This window comes from Prionailurus bengalensis, chromosome A1, assembly GCF_016509475.1.
Source record: "Prionailurus bengalensis isolate Pbe53 chromosome A1, Fcat_Pben_1.1_paternal_pri, whole genome shotgun sequence".
Classification (NCBI taxonomy): Eukaryota; Metazoa; Chordata; class Mammalia; order Carnivora; family Felidae; genus Prionailurus; species Prionailurus bengalensis.
The window spans coordinates 174,425,361-174,448,953 of NC_057343.1; the positions used below are offsets into that span (position 1 = coordinate 174,425,361).

Consider the following 23,593-nt stretch of genomic DNA (forward strand, 5'->3'; position numbering starts at 1 on the left):
TTTGCCCATTCTGGGCATGCCATATAAATGGAATCATACCATATTTGGTCTTTTGTGACTGGGTTCTGTCACTTAACATATGTTTTAAAGTTCATCCATGTCATAGCATGTGTCAGTACTTCATTCCTTTTTTTTTTTTTTAATAGCAGCTACACCATTTTATACTTATATCAACAATATACTAGGATTCTAATTTCTCCACATCCTTGGCAACACTTGTTACTTTCTGTGTTTTTTAAAAAAATAATTATTATAGGGATGCCTGGCTGGTTCAGTTGGAAAAGTTGTGCAACTCTTGATCTCGGGGCTGTGAGTTCAAGCCCCATGTTGTGTGTAGAGATTACTTAAAAATAAAATCTTTACAGGAAATTATTATAACCACCTTACTGAGTGTATAGTGGTTATCACATTGTGGTTTTGATTTGCATTTTCCTAATGTCTAATGATCTAGATCATCTTTTTATATGCTTCTTGGCCATATCTAAGAAATATCTAAGTTCTTTGCCCATTTATTAGTTGCAATTGTTTGTTGTTGAATGGTGTTAATTTTTATATTTGTGCCTGTTAAATCCTTATATAATATGATTTTCAGATATTTTCTTCCATTCTCTGAGTTGTCTTTTTCACTTCGTTGATGGTGTTCTTTGATGCAGAAAAGCTGTAAATTTTGATGAAGTCCAGTTTATTTCTTTTGCTTAGTTGTTTGTACTTTTGATGTTATATCTAAAATTTTTTTGGCAAATAGAGTCATGATAGTCTTTAAATGTTTATAGTTTTTGCTCTTTGATCCATTTTGAGCTAATTTTTGTATATGGTATGAGGTAGACATATGTGTATGTGTGCATGCATGTCTTGTGTATTTAAAATACATATAAAACTTACCATTTTAACCATTTTAGGTGTACAGTTCAGTGGCATTAAATATATTCACATTGTTGGTTAGTTGTAGGAGTTTTTATATACTGTGGATATTAACTCCTTTTCAGATACGTGGTTTGTAAATATTTTTTCATACTCTGCAGGTTGCTTTTTACTCTGTTAATAGTACCTTGATGCCCAGTAGTTTTTAAGTTTTGCTATAATTAAGTTCGTCTGTTTTTTCTTTTGTTGCTTGTGCTTTTGGTGTCATATCCAGGTTATCATTACCAAATCAAGTGTTATGAAGCTCTCCCCACTATTCTTCTAAGAGTTTTAATATTGTAGCTTTTACATTTATGTCTTTTGTCCACTTTGTGTTAGCTTTTGTATATCATGTGAGATAGGGATCCAGCTTTGAATATGTAGATTGCTTTGGGTACTATTGACATTTTAACAGTATTTGTTCTTCCAATCCATGAACATGGAATATTTTTCCATTTTTTGTGAGTCTTCTGCAATTCCTTTCATAAGCTCTCTGTAGTTTTCAGTGTATAGATTTTTCACCTCTTTGGTTAAATTTATTCCTATGTATTTTATGATTTTTGGTGCAATTGTAAATGGCATTGATTCCTTTATTTCTCTTTCTGCTGCTTCATTATTGGTGTATAGAAATGCAACTGATTTCTGTACATTGATTTTATGACTTGCAGCTGAATTCAAAATAACACCAGCATTCTTTACAGAGCTAGAACAAACAATTCTAAAATTTGTATGGAATCAGAAAAGACCCCGAGTAGCCAAAATAATATTGAAAAAGAAAACTAAACCTGGAGGCATCACAATCCTGGACTTAAAGCTGTATTATAAAGCTATAAACATCAAGACAGTATGGTACTGGCACAAAAACAGACATATAGATCAATGGAACAGAATAGAGAACCTGGAAATGGACCCACAAACATATGACCAACTAATCTTTGACAAAGCAGGAAAGAATATCCAATGGAAAAAAGTCTCTTCAGCAAAAGGTGTTAGGAAAACTGGACAGCAACACGTAGAAGAATGAACCTGGACCACTTTCTTACACCGTATACAAAAATAAACTCAAAATGGATGAAAGGTCTAAATGTAAGACAGGAAGCCATCAAAACCCTTGAGGAGAAAGCAGGCAAAAACTTCTTTGACTTTGGCTGCAGTAACTTCTTACTCAGCACATCTCTGGAGGCAATGGAAACAAAAGCAAAAATGAACTACTGGGACCACATCAAAATAAAAAGCTTCTGCACAGCGGAGGAAACAGTCAGCAAAACTAAAAGGCAACCAACCAAATGGGAGAAGGTACTTGCAAATGACATATCTGATAAAGGGTTAGCATCCAAATCTATAAAGAACTTCTCAAACTCAATGCCCAAAAAACAAATAATCCAGCAAAGAAATGGGCAAAAGACATGAATAGACACTTTCCCGAAGAAGACATCCAGATGGCTAACAGACATGTGAAAAAATGCTCAACATCACTCATCATCAGGGAAATACAAATCAAAACCGCAATGAGATACCACCTCACACCAATCAGAATGGCTAACATTAACAACTCAGGCAACAACAGATGTTGGCAGGGATACGGAGAAAGAGGATCTCTTTTACGCTGTTGGTGAGAGTGCAAACTGGTGCAGCCACTCTGAAAAACAGTATGGAGGTTCCTCAAAAAGTTAAAAATAGAAATACCCTATGTACTACTAAATTATAGTAGTAATTGTAATTGTAGATAAATTGTACTACTAGGTATTTATCTAAAGGGCACAGGAGTGCTGTTTCATAGGGACACATGCACCCCAATGTTTATAGCAGCACTGTCTGCACTAGTTAAAGTGTAGAAAGTGCCCAAATGTCTATTGACAGATGAATAGATAAAGAAGATGTGACATATACATATACATATATATATATATACATACATATATATATATATAATGGAATGTTACTTGGCAATCAAAAAGAATGAAATCTTGCCATTTGCAGCAATATGAACTAGAGTGTATTATGCTAAGCAAAATAAGTCAGAGAAAGATAAATATATGATTTCACTCACATGTGGAATTTAAGAAATAAAACAGATGAACATAGGTTAACGGAAGCAAAAATAAGATAAAAACAGGAGACAAACCATAAGAGACTCTTAAATACGGAGAACAAACTGAGGGTTGTTGGCAGGGTGTTGGGTGAGGGGATGGGCTAAATGGGTGATGGGCATTAAGGAGGGCATTTGTTGGGATGAGCACTGGGTGTTATATGTAAGTGATGAATCACTAAATTCTATTCCTGAAACCATTATTACACTATATGTTAACTAACTTGGGTTAAAAAAAAAAAAAAGCAGGTAATCACACACACACACACTCACCGAAAGAAAGAAAAAAGAAGATAGGGGTCCAGCTTTCTTCATTTGCATCCAGTTTTCCTAACACCATATGTTGGTGTTTTAACTTTTAACCTATGTTTTTATATTTTGATTGCGTTTCTGTTTTTTTTTAAGCTTTATTTATTTATTTTTGAGAGAGAGAGAGGGAGAGAATCCTTCACACAGGGTTCAATCTCACCAACCCTGAGATCATGACCTGAGCCACAATCAAGAGTTGGATGCTTAACCAACTGAGTCACCCATGTCCTTTGATTGGGTTTCTTGTACAGTACAGTTTGGTCTTTGTATTTTTATATAAACTGACATTGTTTTTAAAAGTGTTGTTTTAGAACCATTAATATTTAATAAAGTTATTGAGGTACTTTAAAATTTACCATCTTTCGGGGCACCTGGGTGGCTCAGTTGGATGAGCGTCCGACTTCGGCTCAGGTCATGATCTCGCGGTCTGTGAGTTCGAGCCCCGCGTCGGGCTCTGTGCTGACAGCTCAGAGCCTGGAGCCTGCTTCGGATTCTGTGTCTCCCTCTCTTCTCTGCCCCTCCCCCACTCATGCTCTGTCTCTCTGTCAAAAATAAACATTAAAAAAATTTTAAAAAATTTACTGTCTTTCAGATTTTTTTGCATTGATTTTGAGTTTTCTCCCCATCCTTCTTTGTTTAATTTTTGCATATGTAGAATGTTTTACTTGGTAATTCTTGTTGATGTTGCTTTAAAGAAAATTAAGCCCACACATGTTTTCTTAATATTAGTTTTTTATATGTGAAATGTAGTATACATCTTTGCATTTTGATTTTTTCTCTGAACAATATATCCTGCAGGTTATTTTTTTCATTCTCTTACTTTGTTACATTTCTTCAATGAGCATCTTTAAATTATACTTGAATCTGTTTACCTTTGGGGACGTAGTAATTCAGTTTTCTTTTTTTTTTTTTAAATTTTTTTTTTTTTTTCTTCTCAACGTTTATTTATTTTTGGGACAGAGAGAGACAGAGCATGAACGGGGGAGGGACAGAGAGAGAGGGAGACACAGAATCGGAAACAGGCTCCAGGCTCTGAGCCATCAGCCCAGAGCCCGACGCGGGGCTCGAACTCCCGGACCGCGAGATCGTGACCTGGCTGAAGTCGGACGCTTAACCGACTGCGCCACCCAGGCGCCCCCAGTTTTCTTTTTTTGAGATGGTTTTGTCTGTCTTCAGTTTCTTTCCTGAGTTTTACCAACTTTGATTTCATTCGGTTTTTATTTTTGTCTGGTTACGGTTTGTGTTTTTAGATTCTGATTCTGCTTTTCTTTTTTTTTCCTTTTCTTTTCTTTTTTCTTTTCTTTTCTTTCTTGATACAGAGCACAAGCAGGGGAGAGGGGTAGAGGGAGAAGAGAATCTTAAGCAGGCTCCATGCTTAGTGCAGAGCCTAATGCAGGGCTTGATGCCATGACTGTGAAATCATGAGCCAAAATCAAGAGTCGGATGCTTAACTATGCCACCCAGGTGCCCCAGATTCTGTTTTTCTTAATTTCTGGATGCTTCTTTGTAATCTATTGGGACATTGTATTTTCTTTTCTATGGTGCTGTTTAGTAGGGGGGATAATAATGTTCATAAGCTGAAATAGGTTTTTTTGCATTTTCTTTTTGGTTTACGTTTGCTTAGTTTGGAATTTCTTTTTTTACTTCTGTCATTTACTGGGCAGATGTCCTACTTTAAAAGTTCCCCTTTATATCTTTAGTGAAGTGTAGTTTCTTTTATGGAATATACTGTTAATATTAGTGAATTGTTAGGGTGGGGAAGATAGATTGACATGTCCTTTTTTTCCCCTTTTTTCTTCAGGAGTCTTCCTTTTTGTTTCTCCTTCCTTTGTTTTCTTTCAATGACTCAGAGGGCAGCAGTTCTTCCCAGTTTATCTCCCTCCCTTCCAGTAACACTGCATCCCTGTGGTTGCCACTTTTGGTTCTTCTCACCTTTAAGCACTTTATTGTAGCTAATTATGTGAAGTACCATATCTTGGACCTTTGCTTAGTGTTTGGCCATAGTGTTAGACTTTCTAATCAGGGTAATGTTTTCTGTGCTTTAAGTTCTTTAGTTTCTTTTTCATGGAGTCTCTTAAGTGTCTCCTTCCTCTATTTTGTGCACCCACAGGGTTGCAGCAGCGATGGATGTTCTGTTGGAATTTATTTTTTATTTATTGCTTGCTGCTTATATGATATTTGTGGTTTGTTCTGAAGACACTGGTCATAGTTGGCGTTTTTTTCTTGCCTTTGTGGTCTTGTGGTTTTTCTGGAGGATTTGTGGAGAAATTCAGATTTAGATGATTTTCCATTGTTTTAAAATTTTTTCATTTTCAGCCATTCTGGATCACTTTATTATAGTTCTGTCGTTGTATGTAATCTTGAATTGTGTTTTATTAGATTATCTTATATTCTCTGTATCTATTTTATATTCTTTGCTGTTTTGGCTCTTTGTTTTGGCGTATTTTTTGGCATTTAGGAAAGTTTTTTTTGTTTGTTTTAGACATTAAGTGTCTTTAAAATTTTTTTTCTTCAAGTCTATTCATTCATTTTTAGAGAGAAAGAGAGCACAAGCAGGGGAGAGGCAGAGAGAGAATCCCAAGCAGGCTCCACGTTGCCAGCACTGAGCCTGATGCGAGACTCGTTCTTCCGAACCGTGAAATCATAACCTGAGCTGAAATGCAGAATCGAATGCTCAACCGACTGAGCCACCTAGATGCCCTTTTCTTCTTTTTTTTTCTTAAATGTTTATTTATTTATTTTGAGAGAGAGAGAATGTGTGCATGTGCGCATGTAAGCAGGGAAGGGGCAGAGAGAGAATCCCAAGCAGGCTCCACTTTGTCAGCACAGGGCCTGTCATGGGGCTCAGTCTCTTGACCTGTGAGATCATGACTTGAACCAAGTCAGAAGCTTAACTGACTAAGCCACTCAGGCACCTCTGAATTTATAAAAAAAAATTTTGGGGGGCTTGTGCTCACCCAGTGCGGGGTTTGTACTCACCTGAAGCAGGACTTGAGTGCACCTGAAGTGGGCTTGAGCTCACCTGAATTCAGCAGGGCTCGAGCTTATGTGATGTGGGACTCAAATTCATGAACCGTGAGATCATGATCTGAGCCGACGTCAGAAGCTTAATGACTGAGCCACTCAGGTGCCCAAGATGCTCTGATTATCTTACTTCACCATCAGTTGTGGGTACAAAACCAAACTTAGTATGTGAAGGATCATATTTCTGACTAAAACTAGAATGAAAGTTTTGCCCTTTGTCTCCTCACAATCACTTTATTTTACTGCTACTGCTGCATTCAGAAAGATTTGGGTTTTTTGATGACAGAAGTCAGTGAAGCTTGTTTTTAAATCTAATTAAGATTAAAAATAATTAATCAATAAGATTATTGATTGTATGGGAGATGCTCAGTTGGTTGAGCGTCTGACTCTTGATTTTGGCTCAGGTCATGATCCCAGGGTTGTGGGATCGAGCCCTGTGTCAGGCTCTGTGCTGAGCGTGGAGTCTGCTTAAGATTCTGTCTCCCTCTGCCCCTTTCCCCCCTCCCACATTCATGTTCTCTCTCTCTTTCTAATAAAAAAGAATAATATATTTTGAACATAATGTGAGCTTTATTTCTTTCATTTAATCATATTAAAGTATAATTAAAACAGGCTTGATTAAAACTTAAAGTGATAATGTTATTAAATTAATGTTTGCATTTTCTCACATATTTATAATACTTTGGATTTTACTGAATAAATTTAACATACCACATATAACATGGTCCTTCTGCAAATGGAAGTCCACTCATCATGTGCTTGGATATTTTGGCAGTGTCAGATTGCTGTAAGTATCTAAGTGCATATTTTCATTTTCTATGCTTATTTTGTTAGAGCAGTAACAAGGAGTGTGCTCATCTGTAGATCATGTTTTCAGTAGCATTGATTCAGGTTTTACAGTGACAGAATATTCTACTCTCAGCATTATTGTGCACACATCTTTGTGCTTGTGTGTGAGTGTATCTGTAGTATAAATTCCTAGAAGTATATTGGTGGACAAAGAGTTTGTACATTTATGATTTCAGAGGTTATTGCCAATTTACCTTCTAACCATATTCTACCCATTTTATCCCATCTAGCATAAGAGTACCTGTTTCCCCACATAAAGTGATTTATAACACATTTTCTTTTACTATTAATATAGGTTTAAAAAAGTATGTAATTATTTTGATTTAGATGTTCAAAGTGAGGTCGAGCATCTTTTCATATACTTACGAGACCCTTGTGTATTTTTCCTTATGAGATATATTGTGTTTTGCTAAAGGCAGAGGTTATTTTTTATTTATTTTTTATCTTTAAATTTACATCCAAGTTAGTTAGCATATAGTAAACAGTGATTTCAGGAGTAGATTTCTTAATGCTCCTTACCCACTTAGCCTATCCCCCCTCCCATAACCCCTCCAGCAACCCTCTGTTTGTTCTCTATGTTTAAAAGTAAGGGAGGAGGGGCTCCTGGGTGGCTCAGTTGGTTAGGAGCCCGATTTCAGCTCAGGTCATGATCTCAGTTTGTGGGTTCAAGTTCTGCGTCGGGCTCTGTGCTGACAGCTCAGAGCCTGGAGCCTGCTTCAGATTCTGTGTCTCCCTCTCTCTCTGCCCCTCTTCCTCTCAAAAATAAACAAAAATTTTTTAAAAAGTAAGGGAGGAGGTTAAATATTGGTCTTTTTATTGATTGTAAGAGTGCTTTATATATAAAGAAAATTAGTACTTTTCCTAATAATTATGTAACAGTTTTCCCCAGCTCTATTGCTTTTTCTTTTTTTTTTTTTTTTTTAAGTTTATCTGTTTATTTTGAGAGACAGAGTGTGTGAGTAGACGGGAGGGTCAGAGAGAGGAGGAGAGAGAAAGAGAATCCTAAGCAAGCTTTGCACTGCCAGCCTGGAGCCTGACTGGGGGCTCGAAGCCACAAACTGAAATTATGACATGAGTTCAAACCAAGAGTTTCACTTAACCAACTGAGCCACCCAGGTGCCCTGCTCTGTTGGTTTTTAGGTACTAATTTAAAATAAATGAGTACACACTGACTTTAATCATACTTATTTTTAAATCTGAATCAAGCTTTCCCTTTACTTTAGTGCATGTTTAATGGTGTTATGCAGATATTTACATGAGTGTCCATTTGACACATGATAGTGTCAATATATTATGTCTTTCAGTTTTTATGATTTTTGTTTCAGATTTACATGTTTTCTTTTTTGTACCATAAGGGATCTATTTCTGATGTTTCTGTGAACATTTACAATAGCCACTGATTCTGCAGAGGTTCATTGGCCTCTATTAGTTGTAGAAGATGCAGAAAGAGTACTACTTGTAATCATAGCCATTCTGATGATATTTCTTATTTTGCAACAGGAACCAAAGGAAGAGAATGGATTGCAGAAAATGAAGACAAAACAGTCAGATAGAACAAAGTGTTTGGCTAAAAGAAAAATTGCACGTATGTTTTCATTTTTGTGTTGAGAATACTTTGAAAATTGCAGCATAGAATTGATACTAGTTTCTTCATTAGGAAGAGGTTTGTCAGATTAAGGATGTATGTGCCTATTTATTCTGGATTCTTTTGAAATTTTTAGGATTCACTGTTTCCTATAGCTTACACAGTTGACTTATGCGTAGAGGGTTCAAATTAAAAATGTGAACTTCAGAGTTAGGCATACTTGGATTTGAATCCTTGTTTCAGCCCTTAGTATATAGTCTTTAGGTAAATTAGTACTTTCAGACTACCTCTGTTTTCTTTCTTTCTTTTTTTTTTTTCTACCTGTTTTTTCTTACCAATAAAATACAGATATAACAGTGGCTCAAATAATGGTACCTATTATAATGGTACTATTTTTATCATGTTAAACAAAATTCAACCAAGTAAATTTGAAGATCTGATTGGCTTATTAAATGATTCATGAATCAGGCAACATTCCATCTGGCAAGTAGAGGGATGCTCTGAGGAGCTGTTTGAAATGGAAGCTTTTTATAGAAAGGAGGGTGGGGCAAGAAAATTAATAGCAAAAAAAAAAAAAAAAAGGATTGTTTCAGGCAAGATCACTTTCTCTTACTGGGAAGGACAGGGGTCTTATTAGGTAGATTATGTCATTTTCCTTTGGGGGATGGAGAGAGTTTATGTGATAGATTATCTCATTGGTACTTAATCAGAATATTCCTGATTTACAGGGTTAAGTCTTACATTAATGGGGGAAGTTGAAACTACAGTTAGATTAGATATTAAGCCCCAGTTTGGTGACTTGGCCTGGCACAAGTGATGGCATTTTGGGCCCGTGGGCTTTCTTGTTAACATTCATTAAAATTGTAAGGGAGAAATTCTCCTGTGTGCCTCCTCTACTCTTAACACTTCGCTGTGGTCATCACACATGTTGGGGGTTTTCCCCCACACCAAACAATTCTCTAGTTCTCAGTCAGACCCTGTCTGGTATCCCAGTTTAACCAATTCTGACACTGCCTGCCTGGAGATAGTGTCAGATCCCACAGATCTGCCTTCACTTTTGATGGCAACTGCAAGTCCCTGTTGTTACCTGTGCATATGCCTGACTGGCTATAAAGTGGTTCATTTGACCCCCTCCTAGGGTTTGATTAATTTGCTAGAATGGCTCACAGTACTCAGCGAAACTGTTTACCTACCAGATGACTGGTTTATTATAAGGGATGTAGTGCAGGAACAGGTAGATGGCAGAGGTGTATAGGGCAAGATATGAGGGAAGGGCTGCAGAGCTTGCACGTCCTTTCCAGGTGTGTCACCTTTCCAGTATCTTCACTAACCTAGAAGCTCTCCAGACCCTGTAGTTTACAGATTTTTATGGAAGCTTCATTATGCAGGCATGAGTGATTAAATAATTGGCCTTTGCTGATTGGTTCAGCCTCCAGCCAGCCCCTCTCCCTTCCCTCAAGGCTAGGGGACAGGGATGAAAGTTTCAGCACTCTAATCCCTGGTTGGTTCCTGCATCCTGAGAGGCTTTCCCAAAGTAAATGCATTAACATAAACTCAGGTATGGTTGAAAGGGATTGTTATGAATAACAGAAGATGCCTTTATTGTTCTTTTCACTCAGGAAATTCCAAGGGTTTTAGGAGCACTGTGCCAGGGAACAAAGGTCAAACATATATTTATTAGTGTAGGTCACAGTATCACAAAAATTTTTTTGTTGTAGATTTTGCTTTGTGAAGTTACTTCATTATTATTTTTGGCATTTTAATGTGATGTGAAGTGTTCATTTCAGTGAATTTTTCAAAAGATATGAAAACTAGTTGAAATTATTACAAAGGTTGATTGAAAATAAACAAGGCTTTATTTTACTGTTAATTTGAATTTCAGTGGTTTAAGGTAGAATTCTTAGCCTTGTAAAATTGACCACACACAGTTCATTGTTGTGAAATCATTCCATTATGTCTAGAGGTAGCTTGTCACTAGGTTAGATCTTGTTGAATGTACCCAAATTATTTTCAGTATTGAAAATCGGTAATAGTTATTTTTTGGGATGTGATCATCTTTATCAATTGATAGTTAAATTTATGTCATCATTGGTGGACTGTTGATAGTTGCCTGTTTGGTTATTCTGGATCTTTACAATCAAATTGGGTTTTATTTTTTTATTTGGTTGTGTTATGCTTTTTTATCTGGTCTGACAATCCTTTTTATCTTTTTAATGTATTTTGACAGCTTTTGTCTTTTAGTTGTCTTTTTTTTTTTTTTTAATGTTTATTTATTTTTGGGAGAGAGAGTGAGACAGAGCATGAGCAGGGGAGGGCCAGAGAGAGAGGGAAACAGAGAATCGGAAGCAGGCTCCAGGCTTGGAGCTGTCAGCACAGAGCTGAACGTGGGGCTCGAACCACGAACCATGAGATCATGACCTGAGCCAAAGTCGGACGCTTAACTGACTGAACCACCCAGGCGCCCCCTGTTTTTTAATTGTCTTTCACATTTACATTTAATGTAATTATTGATGTTACTGAATTAAAGTCTGTCATTTGAGAGCCATTTGTTCCAGCTGTTCTTTGTCTTTTTTCTTTTTCTTTGTTTTTATGAAAAAAATTTTTTTGAAGTCTTTTTTTTTTTTTTTTGATGTCTATTTTTGAGAGAGAGAGTGACAGAGCATGAGCAGGGGAGGGGCAGACACACACACACACACACACACACACACACACACACACAGAATCTGAAGCAGGCTCTGGGCTCTGAGTTGTCAGCACAGAGCCCAGTGTAGGGTTTGAATTCAGGAACTGTGAGATTATAACCTGAGCTGAAGTCAGATGCTTAACTGAACTTTTTCTGTCCTTTTTTTTTTGTATTTGGTTCCATTTTATTTCTACTACTGGTTTTTTTTATATCTCTTTTAAAAAAATATTTAGTGGTTGAGGCACTTGGGTGGCTCAGTTGGTTGAGCATCTCACTCTTGATTTCTGCTTGGGTAGTGATCCTAGGGTCGTGGGAACGAGCTCCACATTGGGCTTTGTGCTGGCATGGAGCTTGCTTGAGACTTTCTCTCTTTCTCGCTTTCTCTTTCTCTGCCCCTCTGCTCCTCTCCCCTGCTTGCACTCTCTCTCTCAAAAAAAATTTAGTGGTTGAGCTAGAGTCTATAGTACATACATTTAATTACAGTCACCTTCAAATAATGTTATGTTGTTTCATGTGTAGTGTAGACTACAGTACATTCCCAGTTTTTGTCTACCCTACTTTGTGTTATTTTTGCCATACATTTTAGTTTTGCATATAACACACAATATGTTGATACTTTGTTTTAGATAATTATCTTGTAGAGTAATGGAAATAAAAAGTAAAGAATTCCATACTTTTGTTTATTTGTGCTATCTCAAGGGCTATTTATTTCTTTGTGTAGATCCCAATTTCTGTGCAGTTTCATTTTCTTTCTGCTGGAAAGCTTTTTTTTTTTTTTTTAATCACTTTTTGTAATGTAGACTGGTTGCCAATAAATTCTCTGCTTTTGTTTGAGAGTATTTCTTCATTTTTATGGTAACTACTTTATTGAGATATAACTCCTGTACCATACAATTCATTCATCATACAGTACTTCCTTGTATTGTATGAGTGTTCTAATTCCTTCACATACTTGCCAACACTTCTTTTCCTTTTTATTTATTTTTTAAATTATAGACACCCCAGTGGGTATGAAATGATCTCATTGTGGTTTTTGATTTACATTTCTCTAATGACTAATGATGTTGATCATCTCTTCATGTATTTGTTGGCCATTTGTACATTTTCTTTGGAGAAAAGTCTTCATATCCTTTGCTCATTAAATTTTTTAAGTATAAAAGTCACATAAAACATACTATTTGGGGCGCCTGGGTGGCGCAGTCGGTTAAGCGTCCGACTTCAGCCAGGTCACGATCTCGTGGTCCGTGAGTTCGAGCCCCGCGTCAGGCTCTGGGCTGATGGCTCGGAGCCTGGAGCCTGTTTCCGATTCTGTGTCTCCCTCTCTCTCTGCCCCTCCCCCGTTCATGCTCTGTCTCTCTCTGTCCCAAAAATAAATAAACGTTGAAAAAAAAAATTTAAAAAAAATAAAAAAAACATACTATTTAAAAATTAAAAAAATTAAAAAATGTTTTTATCATGAAAGAGGTGTTGAATTTTGTCAAATGTTTTTTCTGTGTCTGTTAAAATGATTATTTGGGTTTTATCTTTTTTTTTCTGCCTTTTTTTTTTTTAAAATTTACATCCAAGTTAGCATATAGTGCAACAATGATTTCAGGAGTAGATTCCTTAATGCCCCTTACCCATTTAGCCCATCCTCCCTCCCACAACCCCTCCAGGAACCCTCTGTTGGTTCTCCATATTTAAGAGTCTGTTGTGTTTTGTCCCCCTCCCTGTTTTTATATTAGTTTTGCTTCCCTTCCCTTACGTTCATCTGTTTTGTATCTTAAATTCCTCATATGAATGAAGTTGTATGATATTTGCCTTTCTCTGACTAATTTCACTTAGCATAATACCCTCTAGTTGCATCCATGTAGTTGCAAATGGCAAAATTTCATTCTTTTTGATTGCCGAGTAATACTCCATTGTGTGTGTGTGTGTGTGTGTGTGTGTGTGTGTGTGTGTATACACACAGCACCTTTATCATTCATCCATCGATGGACATGGGCTCTTTCCATACTGTGGCTATTGTTGATAGCGCTGCTGTAAACATTGGGGTGCATGTGCCCCTTTGAAACAGCATACCTGTATCCCTTGGATAAATACCTACTACTAGTGCAATTGCTGGGTCGTAGGGTAGTTCTATTTTTAATTTTTTGAGAAACCTCCATACTGTTTTCCAGAGTGGCTGCACCAGTTTGCATTCCCATGGGTTTTATGTTTTAAAAACTTTGTTGATTTGGTATACTAATTGATTTTCTTATGTTAAACTAACTTTGCATTCCTCGGATAAAGTCTCCTTTGTCATGGTGTAGAATACTTTTTATATGATGCTGGATTTGTTTTGCTGGTATTATGTTGAGAATTTATTGCATCTACATTTCGTAAGAGATACCAGTCTATAGTTTTCTGGTCATGTGTTTGTGTGGATTTGGTATTAGGCTAATATTGGCCTCAGGGAATGAGTTGCATTTTGGTTTCTCCTTTAATTTTTGGAAGAGTTGATGTTAATTTTTCTTTAACTGTCAGAATTCACCAGTGAAGCCATCTGGACCTGGGCCTTTTTTTGTGGATAGGTTTTGATAACTGGTTCAGTCTCTTACCTATTGTAGTTTTATTCAGGTTTTTTCTGTAACTTCTTGAGTCAGTTTTGGTAGTTTGTCTTAGGAATTTGTGTTTCCTCTAAGTTAGCAAATTTATTGATGTACAGTTTTTCTTATAGTATTCCATTATAGCCCTTTTTATTTTTATTTTTTTAAGATTGTTAGGAATGTCTCCACTGTCAGTCCTGCTTTTACTTGTTTGAGTCTTCTTTTTTCCTCCCCTGCTCAATCTAACTCAAAGTTTGTCAATTTTGTTGTTTTCAAAAATTATTCTTTTTATCAACTTACCTGTTTTTCTATTTTCTATTGATTTCTTCTGTATTCTTTTAGGTTTAGTTTTCTCTTTTTTTCCCCTGTGTCTTGAGATAGAAGTTTAGGTTATTGATTCAAGATCTTTCTTTTTTAATATAGGCATTAGACAGCTGTAAATTTCCTAAGTACTCCTTTAGCTGCATTCTGTAAGTTTTGAAGACATACTTTATTTTCATTCATCTCAAAGTATTTTCTTTTTTTTTTTAAGAGATTTTATTTTTAAATAATCTCTATACCCAATGTGGGGTTCGAACCCACAACCCTGAGATCAAGAGTTGCTGGGTGCCTGGGTGGCTCAGTCAGTTGATTCTAACTCTTGATTCGTCTCAGGTCATGATCTCATGGTTTGTGAGATCAAACCCCGCATCAGGCTTTGCGCTGACAGTGTAGAGCCTGCTTGGGATCGTCTCTCCCTCTCTCTCTGCCTCTCCCTTGCTCTTGCATGTGTGCACTTGCTCAGTCTCTCAAAATAAATAAATAAAGAGAAAAAAAAAAGTCATATTCTCTACTACCTGAGCCAGCCCTGTGCCCCCCAAAATATTTTCTACTACCTTTTTGGTTTCTTCTTTGACCCATTGGTTAGTTTAGGGTGTTTTGTTTCATTCTGTGTATTTGTCAGTTTCCCAGATTTCTTCTTTCTGTTATCACTAATTTCACTCACTGTAGTTGGAAAACATACTTTGTATGTTTTTTATCCTTTTATATTTATTGAGGCCTGTTCTATTGCTATCATATGATGTATGGAAAATATTCTATATACACTTAAGGAAAATGGATACTCTGCCATCAGGGGGAGTAGTGTTCTGTAGATACCTGTTTGGTCTAGTTGGCTGGAGTGTTAAATAGATCTTTGTTTGGTCTAGTTGGGTTATAGTTTTGTTTAAATTTTCTATTTCCTTGTTGATGTTCTGCCTAGTTCTCCCTGTTACTGAAAGTGGTATGTTGAATCTTATTCATTTTTGAAGAATGTTTCCCTTGTTTATAGAATTCTGGTTTGACACTTATTTTTTTTTCCAGCATTTTCAGAATGGCACTGTGTTGTCTTCTGGCTGCACGGTTTTGGTGAGAAGGTGATGAGAATTCTTACCTTTGTTCTTTTGTACGTAACCTGTTTTGGTTTTTTTTGGTGACTGCCTTCAATGTAGTGTGTGTGTAGGCTTCACGCCCAGCATGCAGCCCAATGTGGGGCTTGAACTCACAACCGTGAGATCAAAACCTGAGCTGAGATCAAGAGTTGGATACTTAACTGACTGAGCCACCCAGGCACTCCTGGAATATATATTTTTTAAATATTCTTTTTGGATCTGTGATTTGTAGTCTCTTATCAGTTTTTGAAAATTCTCAATTTTGTTTTATTAAGACTATTTTTTTTAGAGCAGTGTTAGGTTCACAGCAAATTGAGGGGCAGGTACAGTGATTTTCCATTTACCCCTTGATCTCATGCATGTATAGCTGCCTCCATCAGAGTGAAGCGTTATAATTAATGAGCATACTTTGACATATTAGTATCACCTGAAGTCCATAGTTTACCTTGGGTTCACTTTTGGTGTTGTACATTCTGTGGATTTTGACAAATATGTAATGACATGTATCTGTCATGATATCATACATTTTCACTGCCCTAAGAATCCTTTGTACCCTCCCTATTCATTCCTCCTGCTGCCAGTCTCTTGGAGTCACTGGTCATTTTACTGTCTCCATAGTTTTGTCTTTTCCAGCATGTCATATAAGCCTTCATACAGTATGAAGTCTTTTCAGGTTGGCTTCTTTCACTTAGTAATACACATTTAAGGTTCTTCTGTGTCTTTTCATGCTTTGGTAGATCATTTCTTTTTATTTGCTGAATAATATTTCATTGTCTGAATATAGCATTGTTTATTCATTCACCTACCGAAGGTCATTTTGATTGCTTCCAAGTTTTAACAATTAAGAATAAAGCTTCTATAAATATCTGTGTGCATTTATGTGCATCTCTTCTGGGTAAATAACCAAGGAGTCTGATTGTTGGATTGTATAGTAAGAGTATGTTTAGTTTTTTTTTTTAATTTTTTTTTTCAACGTTTTTTATTTATTTTTGGGACAGAGAGAGACAGAGCATGAACGGGGGAGGGGCAGAGGGAGAGGGAGACACAGAATCGGAAACAGGCTCCAGGCTCCGAGCCATCAGCCCAGAGCCCGACGCGGGGCTCGAACTCACGGACCGCGAGATCGTGACCTGGCTGAAGTCAGACGCTTAACCGACTGCGCCACCCAGGCGCCCCAGAGTATGTTTAGTTTTGTAAGAAATCGCCAAACTGTCTTCCAGAATGGCTGTACCATTTTGCATTCCCATGATCAGTGAATGAGAGTTCCTATTGCTCCATACCCTCACCAGCATTTGGTGTTTTCAGCATTCCAGAATTTGGTCATTCTAATAGGTGTATAGTAGTATCTCATTGTGTGTGTGTTTTTTAAGTTTATTTATTTATTTTGAGACAGAGAGGGTTGGGTAGAAGCAGGGAGAAAGGGATAGAGAGAGAGAGAATCCCAAGCAAGCTCCACACTGTTAGTGCAGAGCCCAATGCTGGGCTTGAACTCAAAAATAGTGAGATCGTGACCTGAGCCGAAGTTTGATGCTTAACCTGTTGAGCCACAGTGCGGAGTCTGCTTGGGATTCTCTCTCTCTTCCTCTCTCTGCCCCTCCTCTGCTCATGTTCCCTCCCTCCCTCTGTGTCTCTCTCTCTCTCTCTCTCTCTCGCTCTCGCTCTCTCGCTCTCTCGCTCTCTCGCTCTCTCGCTCTCTCACACACACACACTCAAAAGTGTGTTGTTTAATCTCCATGAGTTTTTAGATTTTCTAGTTATATTTCTGTTAAAGATATGTAGTTTAATTTCATTGTAATCTGAGAGCAGGCATTGCCTGATTTTTATTTTAGATTTGTTAAGGTGTGTTTTATGGCCCAGAAGTATGTGAGCTTGAAAAGGGTGTATATATTCTTATTATTGGTTGAAATAATCTATAGGCTCAATTATGTACAATGGTGTTAAGTTCAATTATATCCTTCCTGCTTTTCTGCCTGCTGCATCAGTCCACTTCTGATAGAGGGATGTTGAAGTTTTAAAATACGATAGTGGATTCCTGTATTTCTCCTTGCAGTTCTATCAGTTTTTGCCTCACATAGTGACATTATTGTTAGGCATTTACATGTTGAGGATTGTTATGTTGTCCTGAAGAATTAACCTCTTTATCACTATGTAATGCCCTTCTTATACCTGATAACTTTTCCTTGCTCTGAAGTCTGCTCTTTCTGGAGTTAATGTAATTACTCCTATTTTCTTTTGATTAGTGTTATTATGGTAAATTTTTCCATTTACTTTTTCACATATGGTTTTTATTAATTTGTTATTTTTATTATTATGTTGAGATATTTTTTCTCAAAACTCACTTTGTTGTGAGTTTTTATCATGAATGGGTATTGAATTTTGTCAAGTGCTTTTTCTGCCTCTTTTGAGATGATCATATGATTTTTATGCTTCATTTTGTTGTTTCATTTATTGAAGTATAATTAACATACAATGTAATATTTTAAGTGTGTGACATATTGATTCAATAATTCTTTAAAAAAAATTTTTTTTTTCAACGTTTATTTATTTTTGGGACAGAGAGAGACAGAGCATGAACGGGGGAGGGGCAGAGAGAGAGGGAGACACAGAATCGGAAACAGGCTCCAGGCTCTGAGCCATCAGCCCAGAGCCTGACGCAGGGCTCAAACTCACGGACCGCGAGATCGTGACCTGGCTGAAGTCGGACGCTTAACCGACTGCGCCACCCAGGCGCCCCATTGATTCAATAATTCTTTACATCACTCAGTGCTTATCGCAATAAGTGTAGTCACCATCTGTTACTATACAACATTATTACAATATTATTGACTATATTCCCTATGCTGTACCATCTATTCACTTTTAATCTCTAGCTGTCTTTATATTTAAAGTGGGTTTTTGGGGCACCTGGCTGGTTCAGTCAGTGGAGCATGTGACTCTCGATCTTGAGGTTGTGAGTTTGAGCCCCACATTTGGTGTGGAGATTACTTAAAATCTTTAAACAAAAAAAGCGGGTTACTTGTAGATAACGTAGTTTGCGGTTGCTTTTTGATCCACTCTGACAATCTCTTTTAATTTGTACATTTAGTCCTTGGCATTCAAGGTGATTAATTGATTAATTATTTAAAAAAATTTTTACTTATTTAAGTAATCTCTACACCCAGTGTGAGGCTTGAACTCAACCCCTAGATCAAGGGTCACATGTTCCTCCAGTTGAGCCAGCTAGGCACCCCCATGTGATTATTTTGTAGCTGGATTAAGGTCTGTCTTATTTGTTACTGTTTTCTGTATTTGCTCCTCTTCTTCATTCCCTGTCTTCTACTTTGTTTCTGCCTTTTGTGGTTTTAACTGAGCATCTTATTCAATTTTCTCTCCTTAACATTTCAGTTATTTTCTTTTTTTATATTTTTATTTATTTGTTTTAGAGAGAGAGAGAGAGCATGAGCAGAGGAGAGGGCAGAAGGAGAAGGAGAGAGAATCTCAAGTAGGCACCAGTGAACTCAGTAAGGTGGGTCTTGATCCCATGACCCTGGGATCATGACCTGAACTGAAATCAAGAGTCAGATAGATGCTCAACCGACTGAGCCACCCAGGTGCTCCGCCCCCCCCCCCCCCCCCCGGTTTTTGGGTTTTTTTTTGTTTGTTTTTCTTTTACAGTTTTCAGTGATTGCTCTGGAGTTTGCCATATACATTTACAACTAATCCAAGTCCATTTTTTTTTTAAATTTTTTTTTCAACGTTTTTTATTTATTTTTGGGACAGAGAGAGACAGAGCATGAACAGGGGAGGGGCAGAGAGAGAGGGAGACACAGAATTGGAAACAGGCTCCAGGCTCTGAGCCATCAGCCCAGAGCCTGACGCGGGGCTCGAACTCACGGAGCGCGAGATCGTGACCTGGCTGAAGTCGGACGCTTAACTGACTGTGCCACCCAGGCGCCCCATCAAGTCCATTTTCAAATAACACTGTAATGTGGGCACCTGGGTGGCTCAGTTGGTTGGACGTCCGGCTCTTGATATTGGTTCAGGTCTTGATATTGCTGTTGTGTCTCAAGGTCCTGAGATTGAGCCCTGACTCTGGCTTTGAGCTGAGCATGGAGCTTGCTTGGGTTTCTCTCTCTCTCTCTCTCTCTCTCTCTCTGTCTCTGTCTCTCTCTGTCTCTCTCTCCCTCCCTCTCTCCCTCCCTCTCTCCCTCCCTCTGTCCCTCTGTCCCCCTCTCCCTCTCTCCCTCTGTTCCTCCCCTGCTTATGTGTGCGTGCTCGCTCACTCAAAAAAATAAACATTTAATTTAATTTTTTTTGAGAGACAGAGACAGAGTGTGAGTAGGGGAGGGGCAGGAGAGAGGGAGACACAGAATCTGAAGTGGACTCCAGGCTCTTAGCAGTCAGCACAAAGCCTGACGTGGGGCTTGAACTCAGGAACTGTGAGATCATGACCTGAGCCTAAGTTGGACACTTAAGTGACTGAGCCACCCAAGCGCCCCAATAAATAAACATTTAAGATAAAACAAATGGATCACCTGGGTGGCTCAGTCGATTGAGCTATTGCCTTTTGGTTTCTGCTCAGGTCATGATCCCAGTTTGTGAGTTTGAGCCCCATGTTGGGCTCGGTGCTGGCAGCACAGAGCCTTCTTGGGATTCTCCCTCTCCCTCTCTCTCTGCCCCTTCCCCACTCGCTCTGCCTGTGTGTCTCTGAAAATTAATTAATTAATTAAAAATTTTTAAATAAAACCCAAAGTAACACTGTAATGCTTCATGAGTATTGTGTGTACTTTTTAATAACAAAATTATGCTAATTCTTCTTATTCCTTGTATCATTGTTGTTATTTATTTCACAAATATAGAAGCATATATAAAAATATGTAAGCATACATAGTCAAATACATTATTACTGTTAGCGTTTTGAACAAACTGTTTTCTGTTAGATTAAGAATAAGAAAAATAAAAGTTTTTTTTTTTTAACGTTTATTTATTTTTGAGACAGAGAAAGACAGAGCATGAATGGGGAAGGGTCAGAGGGAGACACAGAATATGAAACAGGGTCCAGGCTCTGAGCTGTCACGGGGCTTGAACTCATGGACTGCGAGATCATGACCTGAGCCGAAGTCGGCCGCTCATCCGACTGAGCCACCCAGGCACCCCGAAAAATAAAAGATTTTATGTTACCTTCATTTATTCCTTCTTTGATACTCTTACTTTGTGTATATGTATATGAGTTTCTGACCTATGTTTGAGGAACTTCTTTGAACGTTTCTTGCAAGGCAGGTCTACTGTCAACAAATTCCTTCCATTTTTGTTTGTCCAAGAAAGTCTCTATTTCTCCTTCACTTTTGAAGAATAATTTACAGGGTACGGAATTGTGTATAGGTGGCTTTTCCCCTCAACACTTAAGTGTTTTACTCTATTCTCTTTTTGCTTGCATGGTTTCTGAGAAATTAGATGTAATTCTTATCTTTATTTCTGTATAGGTAAGGTTTTTTTTCTCTCTTTGGCTTCCTTCAGGATTTTTTCTTTATCTTAGATTTTCTATAGTTTGAAAATGATATGCCTAGGTGTAAGGTGGGTTTTGTGTGTGTGTGTGTGTGTGTGTGTGTGTGTGTGTGGTGGTGGGGGGGGTGAGCTTAGGTCTGTGTTTTGGTATCTGACATTACTTTGGGGAAATTGAGTCATTTCTGTTTCACATGTTTCTTTTGCTTCTTTCTTTCTTTCTTTTCTTTCTTTCTTTCTTTCTTTCTTTCTTTCTTCTCCTTATGGTAATTCCATTATGTGTTTATTACTCCTTTTGTTATTGTCCCACAGTTCTTGGATATATTCTATTTTATTCTTTTCAGTCTTTGTTCTCTTTATAGTATTGGAGATTTCTCTGATATATGCTCAGTTATATTCAGGCTGCTAATAAGCCCATCAAAGGCATTCTTCATTTCTCTTAGTGTTTTGTTGTTGTTTTTGAGAGAGAGAGAGCATGCATGCACACAGTGGGGGTTGGGAGGTGGTTAGAAGAAGAAGGAAAGAGAGGGAGAATCTTGAGCAGGCTCCACACCCAGCATGGAGCCTGACACGGGGCTTGATCTCACAACTCTGAGATCATGACCTGAGCTGAAATCAAGAGTTTGATGCTTAACTGACTGAGCCACTCAGGTGCCCCTGTTATAGTGTTTTTGATCTCTAGGATTTTTTTTTGGTTCTTTCTTAGGATTTTCATCTCTTTATTTATGTAGTCCATCTCTCCTTGCATGCTTTCTACTTGCATGCTCTCTAAATATACTAAGGGGTCTGTACTAAGATTGCTTAGTATGTTAATCGTAGTTGTTTGAAATTCCCAGTCTGATAATTCTAGTGTCTCTGCCATGTCTGGTTCTAATTATTACTCTGTCTCTTCAAGTTGTGTTTTTATGCCTTTTATTATGCCTTGTATATAAACACTTCTTTAATTAGTTTTTTTTTTTTTTTTTTTTTTAATTTTGGAGAGAGAGCACACATGCGGGAGAGGGGCAAGGGGTGGTGGGGAGAGAGAGAGAATCTTAAGCAGGCTCCATGCTCAGTGCAGAGCCTCACATGGTGCTTGATCTCATGACTCTGGGATCATGACCTGAGCCAAAATCAAGAGTTGGATGCTCAACTGACTGAGCCACCCAGGTGCCCCTGTAATTTCTACTTGATAGCTGGACATGATGTACTGGGTAGAAAGAAATAGTTATGAATGGGTTTTTGATAACATGTTGGTAAGGTGTGGAAGTAGGGAAAGTATTCTATAATTTTTTTTTTCAACGTTTATTTATTTTTGGGACAGAGAGAGACAGAGCATGAACGGGGGAGGGGCAGAGAGAGAGGGAGACACAGAATCGGAAACAGGCTCCAGGCTCCGAGCCATCAGCCCAGAGCCCGAGGCGGGGCTTGAACTCACGGACCGCGAGATCGTGACCTGGCTGAAGTCGGACGCTTAACCGACTGCGCCACCCAGGCGCCCCATCTATAATTTTTTTTTTTAAACGTTACTGATTTATTTTGAGAGAGAGTGAGCAGGGGAAAGGCAGAGAGAGGGAGAGAGAATCCCACTACACTGTCAGCACAGATCCCGATGGGGGGCTCAAACTCATGAATTCGCAGTGAGATCATGCAGTGAGGCGAAATCAAGAGTCATATGCTTAACTGACTGAGCCATGCAAGTGCCCCATGGGAAAGTATTCTATAGTTCTGTGGTTAGGTCTCAGTCTGTCAGTGAATCTGTGCCTTTGTACTGTGAACTTCGTAAGTATTTCTCGGTTTTTCTCCCCTCACTTCCTTTATGTGGGACAAGATGGCTAGAGAAGGTTGGAATTTTGTACTTTCCCTTCTTACAGGTCAGCCACTGATAATACCCTGTCATTGTAGGCTCTGGTTAACTAGTTTGACCTAGGGCAGACCTTCTTAAAAAGAAAGGAGTACTCTGACATATTTCAAATTATTTCCTTTTTCTCTCCGTCTGTTGGATGCTCAAGATGAAATTTCTGCTATTTTTATTGTGAGAACCTAGTTGAGCCCTTGGAGGTAAAGTTCACAAACTTTGGGGTGGGGTGGTTGCTATGATGGAGTTCCTGTGGAGTTTTTAACACTCAGACTTCTATGCACTGAGCCTCCAGTAATTTGTCAATTATGGTTTATAGTTTTCTACCCTGGCACTGGTTTCTGTGGCGGTTTCTGCTGTTGAATCTCTTGCTCTGATAAACCATGACTCCCTGTATTCCCCTCTCCATCTCTTTATCTTGGGGGCAGTTGTTTGCTCTGTGTTCTTCCCTCATGGATCAAAGAAGAGTTGTTGATTTTTTTAGTCTCTGAAGAGATTTTCACTTCTTGTTAGGACAGAGTGGCAACTTTTAAGCTCCTTACATGTGGAACCAGAAGTTGGTTGTGTTGTCTCCATTATAGTTTTCATTTGACTTTTGTACAGTTAATCATTTTTGTATGTCTTTGCAATTAGCATTTTGATAACAACATCTGAGTCTCTTGAGTTAACATGCCATAGTTTTTATTATTTTCTTTCTTTTTTCTTTATCTTTCTTTTCTTTCTTTCTTTTTTCTTTCTTTCTTTCTTTCTTTCTTTCTTTCTTTCTTTCTTTCTTTCTTTCTTTCTTTCTTTCCTTCCTTCCTTCCTTCCTTCCTTCCTTCCTTCCTTCCTTCCTTCCTTCGAAATTTATTGTCAAATTG

At 37.9% G+C, this 23,593-nt stretch overlaps 1 protein-coding gene across 5 annotated transcripts in view; it reads left to right on the plus strand.

Moving 5' to 3' along the window:
* The window catches only part of UIMC1 (ubiquitin interaction motif containing 1), a 117,978-nt gene that overhangs the window by 27,415 nt on the left and 66,970 nt on the right, over positions 1–23,593 (plus strand). For 4 of the 5 annotated variants that reach the window (XM_043594825.1, XM_043594740.1, XM_043594479.1 and 1 more), the window contains exon 3: positions 8,672–8,756. The exons of the other annotated variant lie outside the window; for it this stretch is intronic. In XM_043594825.1, the coding sequence (XP_043450760.1) occupies positions 8,672–8,756 (85 nt within the window). The remainder of the gene's footprint in view (positions 1–8,671; positions 8,757–23,593) is intronic. 5 annotated transcript variants of the gene reach the window in all.